This window comes from Excalfactoria chinensis, chromosome 4 (genome assembly GCF_039878825.1).
Source record: "Excalfactoria chinensis isolate bCotChi1 chromosome 4, bCotChi1.hap2, whole genome shotgun sequence".
Lineage (NCBI taxonomy): Eukaryota > Metazoa > Chordata > Aves > Galliformes > Phasianidae > Excalfactoria > Excalfactoria chinensis.
In genome coordinates this window covers 82,731,803-82,746,180 of record NC_092828.1, presented here as the reverse complement: position 1 = coordinate 82,746,180, position 14,378 = coordinate 82,731,803, and the positions used below count along the sequence as shown (strand labels likewise).

The following is a 14,378-nucleotide window of genomic DNA, read 5'->3' as shown; positions in this document are numbered from 1 at the left end:
GTGTGCTTCTTGCAGTTCATGTCAAGAGCTAGTTTGTTGGTCCAGGGCTGTCGTTTCTGTGGGAGGTTCATGGTGAGCACTTCACCTGGAGCTTTATGAGGTCTGCAGTGCTGCTGCTTCCTTGGTAGGAGAGGGATTCACTCCTCTCTGTGCTCCTTTTCAGAGCTCTGTTTGACTATGACCGGACCCGGGACAGCTGCTTACCCAGCCAGGGACTCAGCTTCTCCTATGGGGACATCCTGCATGTCATCAACGCCTCTGATGATGAGTGGTGGCAAGCCAGGCTTGTGACACCTCACGGTGAGAGCGAGCAGATCGGAGTCATCCCCAGCAAGAAGAGGTGAGTGCCCATCAGCAGGAGCTGGCTCGCATGGTGCTTTGGTCCTGTGAGCCTCAGGACCCAGCTTCTGGATCTGCACCATGTGGCAGATCTGGTGATATCAGCACAAGGAATACGTGCAGCATTATGGGCATCCCAGGGACTAGCAGCACCTCTTTCCCTTTTAACTTCAGGGTGGAGAAGAAAGAGAGAGCACGATTGAAAACGGTGAAGTTCCACGCCAGGACTGGCATGATAGAGTCCAACCGGGTGAGTGCTAAGCAGGCTCAACGAGACGGTGTGCTGTAGTGGGGCAGGGTGAGTCTGGGCAGCTCGGTGCTCCCATTGAGAGCAGCCAGAGCTGTCCCAGAGCAAGGAGCAGTGCAGTGGATCATCTGAGGCACGGATCCCTTCAGCTGTGTGCAGGGTGGGAGCAGAGGAGCTGGGGCAGCTGTGAAGGTGCTGATGAAGGACGGTGGTTTGGTAGCAGGGTGTCTTCATGGTGGCAAGGGAGCAGAGCACATCCCAGCACAGCCCTGGCAGAGCACACTGGTGGCTGGGAGCTGAATGCAGGTGCCTGATGCTGGCAGAGCTTCCCTTGCATGGAGTGAACGGATGAGGCAGGGAGAACAGCCGTGCTCCTCCTGCAGAGGCTCATCAGCTTCCCAACATCCCTAAAAACACATTTTTCTCCGCATTCAATTATTATTTTCCCTGCATTACAGTTTTCATGTAATCCCCATGATTTCATTTCAGGGTAACCGCCCTGCCACAGCTCCTCATCGTCTCTCCATTTTAATTTTCCTCACATGCGTTAAACGCCATTGTTTTTTCTGTCCTCCCTTCCATCTCCATCTTCTTCACAGTCGATCAAAACGAAACGTAAAAAGAGTTTCCGCCTCTCTCGAAAGTTCCCATTTTACAAGAGCAAAGAGAACCTGGCCCAGGAGAGCGGCGGACAGGAACGTAAGTAGCAGCTGGCAAGAGAGGGCAACGTGCAACCCCCCGAGCTCCCACCTCCTGCCTTGAGGAGGGGAGATGTGCCACGTTCCCATAGCCAGCAAGCCCAGTGCCTGCCTGCGTTGGCCAAACTGTGCTGCTCCTGCCAGGCAGGCTGAGGCCGTGCACGTGCCCTGCTGCACTTTAGCCCTCCCAACCACCGTCAGGCATGGATGCGGCCCAGGGCTCGTTCAGGTTCTGTGCCCATATCAGCCCTACCAGCAGCTAGGGAGCAGCCTGAGCCTGAAATCAAAGCGGCAGCTCCTGTAGCACTCGGGGTGGATGCCAACCAAGTGAGGAACCTCCTGGCTGCATTTCTTGTCCCTGTGCACTTAATGAAGTCCCAGGCATGAGTGCCCTGCACAGGCAGGCTCACCCATCTGCTGCAAGCCCAGCTGCCTCTGGCCTTGTCTCTGCACGGGCTGGCTCTCTCTTTCTCATGTTTGGTGTCTTCATCCTTTCATAACTTTATACTTGCCTACACTTCTGCTCTGCCTCCTCCTGCTCTCTCCCATGTGAGCTCTGCTCCCTCCCTGTGCCTGCCAAGGGCTGCTCCCCCTCCCAGAGCAAGGGGTGGCTGAGCAGTGCAGGAGCTTGGCCCTTGTCCTTGGTTGGGCTGAGGGGGACATCCTGGCTGTGTTCACTGTCTCCCATAGAAGTGACTCTCTGCTACCTATTCCTGACAATCTCCAAGCCTTTCCTGTAGGTGAAACCCCGTGGCTGTGAGGGAGGTGTGCTCTCGCTGGCAGAAGCACTGCCCACACTCAGCAGCTGAGACACATCCTGGCTTCTTGGCTGCAGACTTTGGGGAATACCCAGCTCTCACCCAGGGCTCCCAGTGAGGGCTGGTTGTGCTGCAGCTCCTCTCTCCCTGGCAGGCAGGGCTGTGCACAGACACATCCCGTGTGTAGAAAAGGATGGGAGAAAGGGGTGGGGGTGTAACCTCGAGACATCTCCAGGTTTGAGAGCTGAGTGTTCAGCTCCTTGCTCCAAATCCCGACATCAGGAATGCTGGAGCCTGCAGTAGGTACCCAGGGAAAACTGAGAGGCAGCTGCACAACTCCTCTGGAGCAAACTCACTTCTTGAAAGTGTTCTCCCAGTTCAAGGATAGAACAGCCTGCCCTTGCTGGGTTAGGTGAGCAGCTGTGCCCAGCCTCTCCTCTTTCCAGGTGCTAAATTGCATTCGCTCCTCCAGTGAGTGTTCACAGAGAACGCTGCAGGCCTCGTGTTTTTGTAAAGAGGAGAGCAAGTGGGCAAGGCAGAGCTGTGTCCCTGCCCAGGTGCCAGCACATTGAGTGCTCCCCTCCGGCACCCTCCTAGGCTTGGCAGGGGGCAGCTGGAACCAGCGCCCACTTCGTTCAGCCAGGCTGCATGGAGGTCTCAGTGACAGCACGATGGCTGTGATGGTGTGTGAAGTCTGTGTGTCCAGGTTCCTGCAGGGCATGTGGCTGGGCTCGCAGTAACCGCTGCTTGTGGCATGCTGGAAAGCCTCTGATGGAACAGACCTGGGCCATTGGAAGCTTTTCCTGTCCTGGCTACCCTTATTTGTTGTAGGGTGTGGGTGCCTTGCTCTGTGTGCAGGGCATGGCCATTGGCTGGTGGCTGCAGGAAGCAGTGAGGATGTGACCTGTGTCGGAGGTGGCGTAGCAGCAGGGAATGGGATGGCATAGGGGTGCCAATGGAGCACAGATCAGCTCAGTGCCTGCAGCTGAAGGTCACTGAAGCACTGCTCTTGGCCTGCCCTCCAGTACGGGACATATGGCATGGGCACAGGGCAGGCTGCGCTCTATGCCAGCAGCATCAGAGCAGCCTGCAGGCAGCTCCCTTGCCACGCTCTGCTGTGCTGCCCATCCTGGTGCACTGCTTGCAGCAGGGGGATGTGGGCAGCTTGTGCACACAGGTGGGGAGAAGCATCCCCCAGCCATGCTGTTAGAGCTGTGTCAGTGCTCTTTTCCCCTCCAGAGGGGCTTAAGGGAGAGCAGAGCTGCATGCAGCAAAAGACCAAGTGAGGCTGTATGAGAAACGCCTTGTGGCTGCGGCAGAGCTTCAGGGGGACCCACAGTGGCCTCCAGGTGCAGCCAGAGCGGTGTGAGGGTCTGCTGGGGGGTCAGCAGCTCTTGGTGAGATGTCGGTGTCACCGCCGGGAAACGTTTCTTAACATCACTTGCAGTTACAGCTCTGGGCCGTTCCGCACTCCTGTCACTAATGCTCATCTGGCTCTGTCTTCTTCTCCCCTCCTCTCTGACCGCCCCTCTCCTGCGCTCTTTTTCTCTCCCTTCTCCCCCTTCTCGCTGTCTGTGAAATCAGGACTTCCCTGGGTTAAGTGACGATTATTATGGAGCAAAGAACCTGAGTAAGTGGAATTGCAACTCGCATCGTTCACTTTCCATCGCCAGCACGCGTTGGGGGTGCCTGGTGGCTGCGCTTCTCTGGGTGCGGGGCACGAGGAACCCCATGGGTTTGATTGCCTCTCCCAGCAGAGGGTTCTGAAGGTGCTGTACTGGGGAGGGGATGGGCAGATTGCCTGGGGGATTTGGCTGTGCCCTAAGCGCACACAAGGGCCTGCCTGTGGCACCCTCGGGAGCAGGTGAAGGTGTCGTGCCACCTTCCTTTGATGGTGTATGATTGCCCATGTTCCCAGAGCTGCTTGGCTGCACACCCCAAACCCTGCAGAGCCAGAGCTGTGCCGAGTGGGGCAGGCCAGCCTCTGTGGGGAGGTCACAGCACTGGGACCAGCCAAAGCAAAGCAAAGCCCCGAACTCTGTCCCATCCTGTCACTGTCTCGTCTCTGTGAGTCCCAGCCCGTTCCTGCAGGCAGCTCCCCACCCCTGCCCTTCGTGTGCATGCTGCACCCTGCCAGCCCTGCCCGCAGCCCCGCTCCCAGCACCTCCCCCCATCTCTCAGCATAGCCGAGCAGAAGAGGTTCCCCCGCACATCCCCCTGAGCGTGACAAAGGGCAAGAGATGCTGTTCTGCCCCAGCACCCCGCTCCCAGCCCTCCCCATGGGTGCCAGGGTGCCTTTCTGGTGGTGCCACCTGGCTGCCCTGCTCTCAGTTGCCAGCACTGGGTGCCAGCTCACGTGCCCTTGGCAAGCGCTGGCTCTGAAGATGGTCTCTCTGGTTGCTTTGCAGAGGGCGTGACATCAAACACCAGTGACAGCGAGAGCAGTTCCAGTAAGTGTGTGTCTCTCCTGCTGTCTCACCTCTGTGTGTGTGTGTGTGCACTCCCATCTCGTCCTGTCCCAGTGTTGTTTCTATTCGGAGGCTGTTCCTTCCTGCTGGTGGTACCGAGATGCTGGGCCAGCTGCCATCTCGGGTTTTGGGGTGCAAGACAACTCGGGTCTGGCTGCAGCCAGTGCTCCAGTTACCCCCAGTGCTCCTCTAAATGCCTGCAGTGCACCCACAGCTGTGCCCACTCATATCCAGGCCTGCAGTAGAGGAGGAGGAGGCTGATACTGGCTGGGTGTGAGAGCCTGTCCTCAGTGCAAGGGGTGGCTGGGGATTGGAGGCTGCTGCCAATGCTCACCCATCTCTCCTCGGCTCTGTTTCAGAAGGACAAGAGGACACTATCCTGTCATACGAGCCAGTGATACGGCAAGAAAGTAAGTCCTTGTGCTGGGCTGTGGGTGTCAAACCCCCTCCCCCGGTCACAGCTGTGCTGTGCATGGCTAGCTGGGGTGATCTTCAGCTCAGCAGAGCTGGGTTTGGCCCCTGCTGAGGATGGGGTCAGGTGGGGGTTTGGAAAAGGTTCTGCACCAGAGGGCAGTGGGACTGGAACGGGCTGCTCAGGATGGTGTAACAGCCCTGAGTACTGGAGTTCAGGGGGTGTTCAGGTAATGCTTTCAGACACGAGGTTTGGGTTTGGAGTGTGGAGGCAGGAGCTGAGTTGGTGAGCCCTGTGAGTCCCTTCCAACTATTCAGGGGTTCTGTTCTGAGCAGTTCCCCCTCAGCAGTCCGTCCTTGCCAGCATCTGGATCAGTCTCTTAGGGCCCACAGCCTGCATGTCCACATGTCCTGGCTGTCAGCTCTGTGCCTCGAGCAGCAGAGCAGCTTTGCTGATCTTTGACCTGTGAGACTGTGGCACCTTCCCTGGGGCAGTTCCTGCACCTGGCCCAGCTGCACGCTGCCAGAGGGGATGGAGATGCTGCATTCCAGCTGCCTGTACATATCGCCTGGGTTGGATGTGGATGATATCGAACGCAACCTGAAGATGAACTTCCACAGAGCTTCCCAGAGCGTGGGTTGGTCTGAGCCGTGGCTTTTGTTTGCAGTTCACTACGCCAGGCCTGTGATCATCCTGGGGCCCACGAAGGACCGAATTAACGACGACCTCATCTCTGAATTTCCACACAAGTTTGGTTCCTGCGTGCCACGTGAGTCCCCACAGAGGGCAGAACCATGTGGGTTCAGGTGGGTCGTACCAGCTCCGCTCCTGATGCCTTTTCTCCTCCAGATACCACCAGGCCTCGGCGTGACAATGAGGTGGATGGCCAGGATTACCACTTTGTTGTCTCCCGAGAACAGATGGAGAAGGATATTCAGGACAACAAGTTCATAGAGGCCGGGCAGTTCAACGACAATCTCTATGGGACCAGCATTCAGTCGGTGCGGGCGGTCGCAGAGAGGGTGAGTGTCTGTGGCACCCCCAGGGATGTTCTTGCAGTGTCCTTCTTCTCCCCGTGTCCATAATGAAAGGCAGTGACTGCATCCCTATGCAGCCCATATGGCTGCTTTGCTCCACCTCACTGCTTTGTCTCCTTCAGCCCAGCTCCACTCAAACAGCTGCACTGGGGCACCAGCTCTGTGTTCAGGAGTCCGTGGCTGCTCTTGGTGGAGCAGTAGTGTTTCATGCATAGGGGAGCACTGATGGTTTGGGAATAAGTGTCAAGGGAAAAATAGAGTCCCTTAGCGTTGCTGCGGTCCTGCCATAAGCAGACAGGAATGTAAGAGCTGTGGGAGTTGCCCGGTGTCTCAGGAGCAGAGTTGCACCTCGGTGGCTCCTCTCTTTTGTAAGCATGTCCCTATGAGCAAGCTGTTCTCTGCCCAGAGCAGACTGTGTGGGTAGGTCTGATCCCAGTCGTTTCCTTTTCAGGGGAAACACTGCATCCTGGATGTATCTGGCAATGCTATCAAGAGGTTGCAACAAGCACAACTTTATCCCATTGCCATTTTCATCAAACCAAAATCCATCGAAGCTCTCATGTAAGTGCAGCAATGTGTTCTGGGGCGGGTGGTGCTGGCGAGTTGGGGCTTTGTACTTCTGCTGCCTCTGTGCTTTAGAAAGCAGCAGATGTTGCTGGTGATGCTGAACGTTCCCTGTTCACTGGAGCTGGATCCATTGCTGTGTTTCTGGTCTCACAGTGGGTCTAATGCTGTGGGTGCATCCCATCTCCATGGATTGTTCTGGTTTAAAACCTTTATTTGCACCGAAGAGGATTTTCTGTGGCAGTAGAGTAATGCTCCCAGATGTGTCTGATGGGTCTTGCTTTGCTGGGCCCTGAGGCAGCCAGGAAAGCTGCTGAGAGCACACAGTGCTGGAATGGCTGGAGGTGTTTGCTGCAGCCCATCCTGCTGCTCGTGGCCTTGGGGGAGAACCCGAGTGCACGTCTTCCAAGCATCAACAGTATCATCCGTGGGGAAGTTCTGTAGTTCAAGCTGGACTTTGAGGTCAGAAGAGACACTGCTGGCACCAGGGGGACTGGAAAAACCCTTTCTCAGGCCAGCAGCCCTAGAACTGCTCGTTTTAGCTTCGTATGAACATGAGGCAGCCCAGCAAGGAGAGTGGTGACGGGATGTGGGAAAGCAGGGGGATTTCTGTAGCGGTCCTGCAAACTCACAGGGCTGCCCGGACTGTTCCACGTTATGGTGCAGCAGAGGGATGGTGACATGGGCTATTTTTTCCTTTTTGTTCACTGCTGAGTTTCTGTTTCTCACTCGTGGCAGGGAGATGAACCGGAGACAGACATACGAGCAGGCCAACAAGGTCTTTGACAAAGCCATGAAACTCGAGCAAGAATTTGGAGAGTATTTTACAGGTGAGCATCCCCAGTACTTTTGTGTCGGATGGATTATCTTCCTGCAGTTGGCAGCTGTGACCTCTACCAGCACCGCCTCACTTTGTAGGGCCATGAGAAAACGTCCAGCTCCATCAGAACAAAAAGAGACGGCGCTCTGCCAGCACGGCCGTACAAAGGGCCCGTTCAGAGATCACTGGGTAACCAGGTCTAGAAGAAGGGCAGAAGTTGTCAGGCAGGATTTTCCAAGGTTGTGAAAGCCTATCGCTGACTTCAATAATAGCAATAAAAATAAAGGCACAACAGGTAGGGGGAAGCACAAGATAGATTCGTAGATAACTCTCCAAGAGTGAGAATAGAGTCGTGTTTAAAGAGGAAAGATAAAGGTGAGGGACCCAAATGATGGAGGCTGCCCTGAGTTATTACAAAACAGCTTCCAACAAGGACTGGAAGCTTGGCTGGCTTCCTGAGTCCGTGTTGAAGAGCAGTCGAGGGCTGCCCAGCAATTTGTGCTCACAGGGATGGGCTCATGACAGAGGCATCCTTGTGCGTTGAGGAACTAACGTTTGTGGTGTGATTAATGCTGGAAAATCACGGGCAGACAAAGAGGCAGAGCAACTCGTCTTCCATCTTTGCCCCCTTTGTGGTGATTGTGTCCTCCAAAGCCGAGGAATGGCAATCCTGCTAAACACTGCATTACTCACCTAACAGCTACTATAAAAAAAGAATCTCAGGCAGAACATTTAACAAATACAGTTCGCAGCTGAGAAGATGTATCGGTACAAACAGCGTGAGAGCCTTCCCCAGAACTCTGCCTTGGGCAGCGCTTCCAGAGCTGCGGGCTGCTCCTCCAGGGAGAGCAAACACAAAGGAAATGTGCTCTGCAGTCCTGCCAAACCCTCAGCACGCCATCATTGCAGCCTCACGTGGCCAGCAGGCTTGAGGCTGACCTGGGGAAGGAATGCTCTTGGCTGAGACACAGCCCGGTTGAAAGGAGTCTGAAATGGGCAGGTGGATGCTGTAGGAAATGCTGTGCCAGGAGCTTACAGTGAGGCACTGGAGCATGGTGCTGGCTTGGCTATAGGCTGAGGGACCAGAAAGCTGTGGTCCATCTCCTGATGTAGGAGACACGCAGAAGCCTTTTGTGTTGTGTCTGTGCTAAGCAGCAAGGCGCTGGGAAAGCACTGCTGCAGGAGCAGCAGTCAGGTGTTGGCTTTTTCCAGCATGGCAGTGCTGTCATGAAGCATAGAAGTAACAACCAGGAGTGCACAGCAGGGGAGCAGATCTGCGTGGGCGAATCCAGCACGTGGGGGTTTGCACTTGGCTAATGCTCGCAGTGCTCCATGCATCGCAGCAGAGCGGTGGGGAGGAGGGAGGCAGTGACCATGGAGCAGAGCTGGAAGTTCACGCCCTGCCCTGGGCCCACTGCCCGGAGCTCAGCAGCGCTGGGACACGGCTCACAAAGCTGATTAGCACCGTTGTGCAGAGCCTGGTTGGCACTTCACACGCGCCAGCAGCTCCGCCGGCGTGGGATCAGCGCAGCCCTCGCTAATCCCCTCGGACACACTGCGTTAACCCTCTGTGTCACCACGTGTCTGTTCCAGCTCCTCCAATACGAGCTCCACGTTTGCTGTTGGCTGCGTGTTGTCGGCCCCCTTTGCTGCAGAGGAGGCCTTTCCGTGGTCGTGGCTTTGCTCAAAGTGTTGCTTGTTCTCTTTCAGCCATCGTACAAGGAGACTCTCTCGAAGAGATATACAGCAAAATCAAACAGATCATCGAGGACCAATCCGGGCACTACATCTGGGTCCCGTCCCCAGAGAAGCTCTGAAGCTGTCCCCAACCTGGGGGGACCATCTCTGACGTCCCACCCCACCCGTGCCCTCTGCCCCAAGGGGGGGGGATGGTGCAAACGATTCCTGCCCCCTTTTTTAGATCGTCGCAGAATTGAGTTTTCTAGTCCTGTTTCTTTTGTTGGGATGAACTGCTCTCATTCATCACGTGACTGTTCCCACCATCCCTGCATGGACCTTCCCACTGCTCCATTAGAGACAGATGAGAACCCATCCAACAGTCGTTTTTTATTACTATTATTATTATTATTAACTAAACCAAGAATCCAGAAGGGAGGAGGCGGCTGAGGACTGACGTACGAAACAAGTGAAACAGCGGACTCTGAGAACACGAGCAGCGTTGGAGCTCCGGGGCATTTATCCCAGGTGTGACTGCCTAGCAGCTCTGAGCAGCGCGACAGAACGGCAGCAGAAGGCATTTTATTTATCTGTATATGTAATTTATATATAATATAGAGAAAGATATTATATATATATTATATATATATATATATATATATCCGCGTGGACTAGGAAACCTGAGGGGACCTCTTCAAAGGTACTGTGTTATTGCAAGGATCTTTCAGTTTCTTTGTCCCACCCTCTGGGCACAGGGAGTCCACTGGGGCAGAATTGATCCCGGCGGTACCACGAGCATCTCCTGCTGCCCTGCCAGCAGCCCCAGGTTGGGGAGCAGCACAGAGCTTCCCCCATCCCTTCCCCATCCCCCCCCCCCATAAAGGGCCCAGAGCTCTGGGCTGACCCAAGAGCCACAGACTGAGCAGGAGGCTGCGGAGGGAGAGAATGGATGATGCTACATATTAAATTGCACATTGTTTTACACGCCACCGTATGTGTTTGCATGAGAGGTTTCCTTTTGGTTCTATTTTTTTAAGCTGATGTTAAACCAAATCCACATTGTGTTGCAGTGTTGGTTTTTTTGTTTCGTTTTGTTTTGTTTTCATTATTCCATTATTATTATTATTATTTTTTCCTCTTGTTAATAATGAACTGAACGGGTATAAAATCCAGTTTTTTTAACTTATTTTTTAAGCTGGCTTGTATTGTAAATAGAATCCGGATCCGAGGTGTTTAGTTAGGAAATACTCTACCAGCTTCATGAAACGATGTACTCACCGTCCTGTGTTGCTGTGCAAAACCTGGGATGTCAGGCTGGCCCTGGACCCCTGCTCAAAGGTGAATGATCCCTTCTGGTGTTGGCTGCTGCCACAAAGAGCCCCAGCTGTGCTCTGGGTGGTCACTCACAGGCATCCAGATGGGTAGGAATGGGGCAGCAGCTGAAAGCCTTCCTCTTTCCTCCTTCTTCCCTGGTGTCACACTCGCTGCTCCGCTCCCTGCACATGTGGTGGTGGCTGTGGGTCAGAGCTCCATCCTCGAGCAGTGAGGAAGTGAGCGCTCACCTCCTGGTTCTGCCCTCTTTCTGACATTGGGCTCCATGCCCTCTCTGTTTTTACCTTTGGGAACTGCTTTGGGTGCCTCTTGCTTGTGGTTTGGGGGGATGGAGTCGTGCACTGCATTATCCTGTGGGTTCCCAAATGAGGCAGCTGTTAGTGCTGGGAGCTGGCCTCGTGCAGACCAACATCCCTTCTGGAGGAAGCTTTGGCACTGGAGCAGAGCTCCATTGTGGGAATGGGGCTGTGTGAAGCTGTGGGGCAGCTCAGGCTGCATTTTCAGGTGCTGACAGCCAAGGTGGGAGAGTCATCTTCTTACAGACCGCAGTGTTCTCAGACACAGAGGCAGGCACCAGCAGGTAAGTCTGGGCCATCTTCCCTCCCCTTTCTGTATGAGGGTGAGCGAGTGCAGCAGTGCCAGTGCCCATCCCGGAGGTAATGGCTGTGGGGGGCACAGGACACAGTGTGCTGCATGAACACGAGCTGCTGCACAGGTGCTGAGACACTGCACTCATCCTGCACCACGCAGAGCCTGCAGGGACTGAGCAGCCTGCCGGGCCAGAAAGCAGTGCTGCAAGCAGACACTGCTGTGGACATGGTGGAGGGGTGGGAGGATTCTGCAGCTGACAGGTCCTGCCCTAAAGGAGTGAACTTTAATGCTGCCGTGCAGGGTCTGCTGTGGGTCCGTGGAGCAGCACAGTGCGTGACACACAATGCTTGTCACACAGCTCTTGTCTCAGCTGTTTTTCTAATAGCCTGTCTCTCCTCGAGCCCCATGGAGGAAAAAGCTGATGTACTCCATGGCATAGCTGACAGTACTGAATCGATCACAGCGCTCGCTGGTTACCGGTGTTTCTTCCAAGGAGACGTATATTTTTAATAAACAGAGAGTTGCAAAGAACTCTGCCTTTGAGCCCTTCTTGTGGAGTCTTTCCTTCTGTGCCAGCTCTGCTGTCTGAGCTCACTTAGCAATTGGTGACAGGCAGAAGCGCCGTAATGCGGTCACTGAGAGCAGCCTGGAACAGAGAAGAAGAAAGGAAGCAGTCTTCCTCAGGTGCAGCCCTAATGAGGTCACGGGGAAGCTCTGGTGTTGTTGCCTCACAGCTTGATGTGGGTTGGATGACACCATCGTTGTCTTTTGGGTCACAGGTTGAGTTGCATGGGGCTGGTTCTACAATTAGGGTTTATGTGCTGCTGTGTAATGGCTTCTGTGCTGGATGTAAAGGCAGCAAAGGGTGCACGTCTATCTATCTATATATGTGTGTATATATATATATATATATATATATACATATAGTCCCACTAACACAGCATCCTTTTTCAGCCTAACATGTTATTTATACATCAGATGACAAAAAAGAGAGTCGTAAAGACAACCAGAGTTCCTTCTTGTATTTTTAAACACAGAGAGCAGGAGTGTGTTTGCTGGCAGACAAGTGTGATTAATGGGTACGTCGTTAGCATTCCTGCCTGCATCTGGAATCCGCTGTGTCACTGAGTTCAGCCATCTGAAAGGTGAGAGGGCTTTTGGCTTCTTGAATCTTGAAGGATGGAGGATTTCTCCTCCCTGCCTTCCTCAGCAGGACTTGAGCATCTGCTGTAAGGGAGGTAAAGTCACTGTCACGTTAAAGAAGTCTCACTCTGTGAAGAATCCTTAGGTACTCCCTGTTCTTCTGTGCCTCTTCGTATCCCTTGCCTCCCAAATGAAGGGCATGGTGTCTGACTTGGATTTTTTTTAACACTAATTAGAACCGTTGCGCCGTTCGGGTCGGTCAGTGCAGCAGCTGCTAATGGTGGAAGCATGCAGGGGACGATGATGGGGTGACTCACAGTATGGGGTTGGAACCACGCTGGGCCGACTGTGATATTTCCTCCCTATTCTTAGTTCCAGAGCACGACTTGACAAAAGCTTCTGCCCAATCCTCTAATGAGCTTCAGTCTTCTTCCAATTAACTTGATTTCTGTTTACTGTAATCACTTCAACTCTCCTGGGCTTGACCTGAGCACTAGTGGCCAACCCAGCTTCTCTTCTGCCTCTCCAGAGCACTGCAGCCTTTGCACTGGCAGATACTCAGATCCTATGGTGGGAGGTGCTCCCAGCACAGCCCCTGCGGGACGTTTCAAGACTGCATTTCCCATGCTAGTCCAGGCTGCTGCTGCTCCACAAACAGTTCAGAAGTTATCAGATTAGTAAGGGGGGAAAAAAGGGGAGGGGACACACACACACATAAGTAGTGGCTTGAGGCAGGAAGATTTGTGAACTGCTGCCCTGGAAGATCCATCTGTGTGCTCACAAGCTGGGAGGAACGCTGCACTTACAGAGCACACCCTATAGTTTCCATAGTCAGGTGCAAAGCAGGACCCACCGCCACAATGCCACCTTCTGGAGCCATCTGCTCACAGCTCAGGACAGGCACCCGGATCCCCCAAGCAGAAACCAAGCTGTGGCACAAAGCTGATAAAAGGAGAGGACATGAGGAGCAAACAGCACTGAGTTTATTCTTCCTTATGTCCCACAGTCATTCTAGAAGGATTAATGGGACTACAATGCAACACTCAGCCTAGTAAAATAACCACTGTGCAGACCAGCCTGCGTCTACACCAGCAAACTGAGTCTGCAACCAAGGGTGCTTGCACACAAACTACCTATTGGAAATGGTCACTGGGAATCCAGCTCATTAAGGTCTGACTCAACCCAGAGAGGCACTCTTGCCCTATTTAACAATTACAGTAACATTAAGGCTAGAATAAAATGCACAATGCAAAACATGAGCAGCAAAGAGGTAAGAAGTACTGTTAGTAGCAAGTCCACTCTACTTAAGTCTGTCGCATGAGAGAAAACAAACTGAGCTGTTAAAGAAATCAAACAGTTCTGGCTGTAGACATAAACACATTTAATGCTTGTTCTCTTCCAGTGGCTGTATGTAATTACCTGCCATACTTACTGGGCAGACATGAGCTGAGAGACACCATTAGAGGCGGCCTGGCAGGCACTGTGGAGATGCACCAACAGAAAGGAGCACCTTAACTGTATGGCATCCCTGGTGCCCATGTCAATGGGATGCAGTGTATGTCTCCAGCAGAACTCAGTGTGACTGTTGAGGCCTGGCTTTTTAGAGGTCTTTCTCTGACAGACAGCACATTGTCCTTAAAGAGCTGAAAACAGCTGCTGGTAGAGATCTAAATCTCAAGCAGCGAAACACTTCTCTCTAGTAAGCAAACGCGAGGGCCCAAAACGACAGCAGGCGCAGATCTTCAATTTCCTCTTACAGAAACAGCAGAAGAATCCATGTACAGCACACATGGCCAGTTATACATCACACAAATGTATACAGGGTCTATCACACGAAAGACAAAACCTTCCTTATTGGTTGTGCCTGATGCCTTCTTACTTCCCAAACTGAAAAGCAATCAGTGTGCATGTGCTATGAAACCCACCACACCTTCCAAAAAGGCACTGATCCCCTGAACCTGTGTTTTTATTCAAGCACCCTATCAGCTTTTTTGGTGGCTTTTTGTTTAACTCCTATAATAAATACACTTAGCTGCTGCTAGAACCCACAGAGCTTAGCACTCCTTCATTGGAGCACACTGCCCCTTTCTCCCATCCCAGTCAGTGTTATTTTCTTCCAAAGGACTGGGCACATCAGAAGATGCACATGCTCTGACCTTGTGCTCATATGCACTCACAGTGCAGCCAAGATTTATGCCCTGCAGGGGGACACCAAGATATAGCATGGATTGCAGTACAGAAGATAACACTCAGACCATTTATTTTCCAGCTTCTGAAGCTGCCGATTAAATA

The 14,378-nt window shown here is 53.3% G+C and overlaps 1 protein-coding gene across 6 annotated transcripts in view; it reads left to right on the top strand.

Annotated features, from left to right (window-relative positions):
* Positions 1-11,492, top strand: part of DLG3 (discs large MAGUK scaffold protein 3) — a 43,149-nt gene extending 31,657 nt beyond the window's left edge. For 4 of the 6 annotated variants that reach the window (XM_072336541.1, XM_072336539.1, XM_072336543.1 and 1 more), the window contains 10 exons: positions 164-340; positions 514-589; positions 1,186-1,285; positions 4,451-4,492; positions 4,870-4,920; positions 5,590-5,691; positions 5,772-5,944; positions 6,411-6,520; positions 7,262-7,353; positions 9,054-11,492. In XM_072336541.1, the coding sequence (XP_072192642.1) occupies positions 164-340; positions 514-589; positions 1,186-1,285; positions 4,451-4,492; positions 4,870-4,920; positions 5,590-5,691; positions 5,772-5,944; positions 6,411-6,520; positions 7,262-7,353; positions 9,054-9,160 (1,030 nt within the window). In that variant the 3' untranslated portion in view covers positions 9,161-11,492. Of the gene's footprint in view, positions 1-163; positions 341-513; positions 590-1,185; positions 1,286-3,626; positions 3,673-4,450; positions 4,493-4,869; positions 4,921-5,589; positions 5,692-5,771; positions 5,945-6,410; positions 6,521-7,261; positions 7,354-9,053 lie in introns of all 6 variants that reach the window. The other 2 variants (XM_072336542.1, XM_072336540.1) reach the window with 1 other exon arrangement.
* The last annotated feature ends 2,886 nt before the right edge of the window (positions 11,493-14,378 follow it).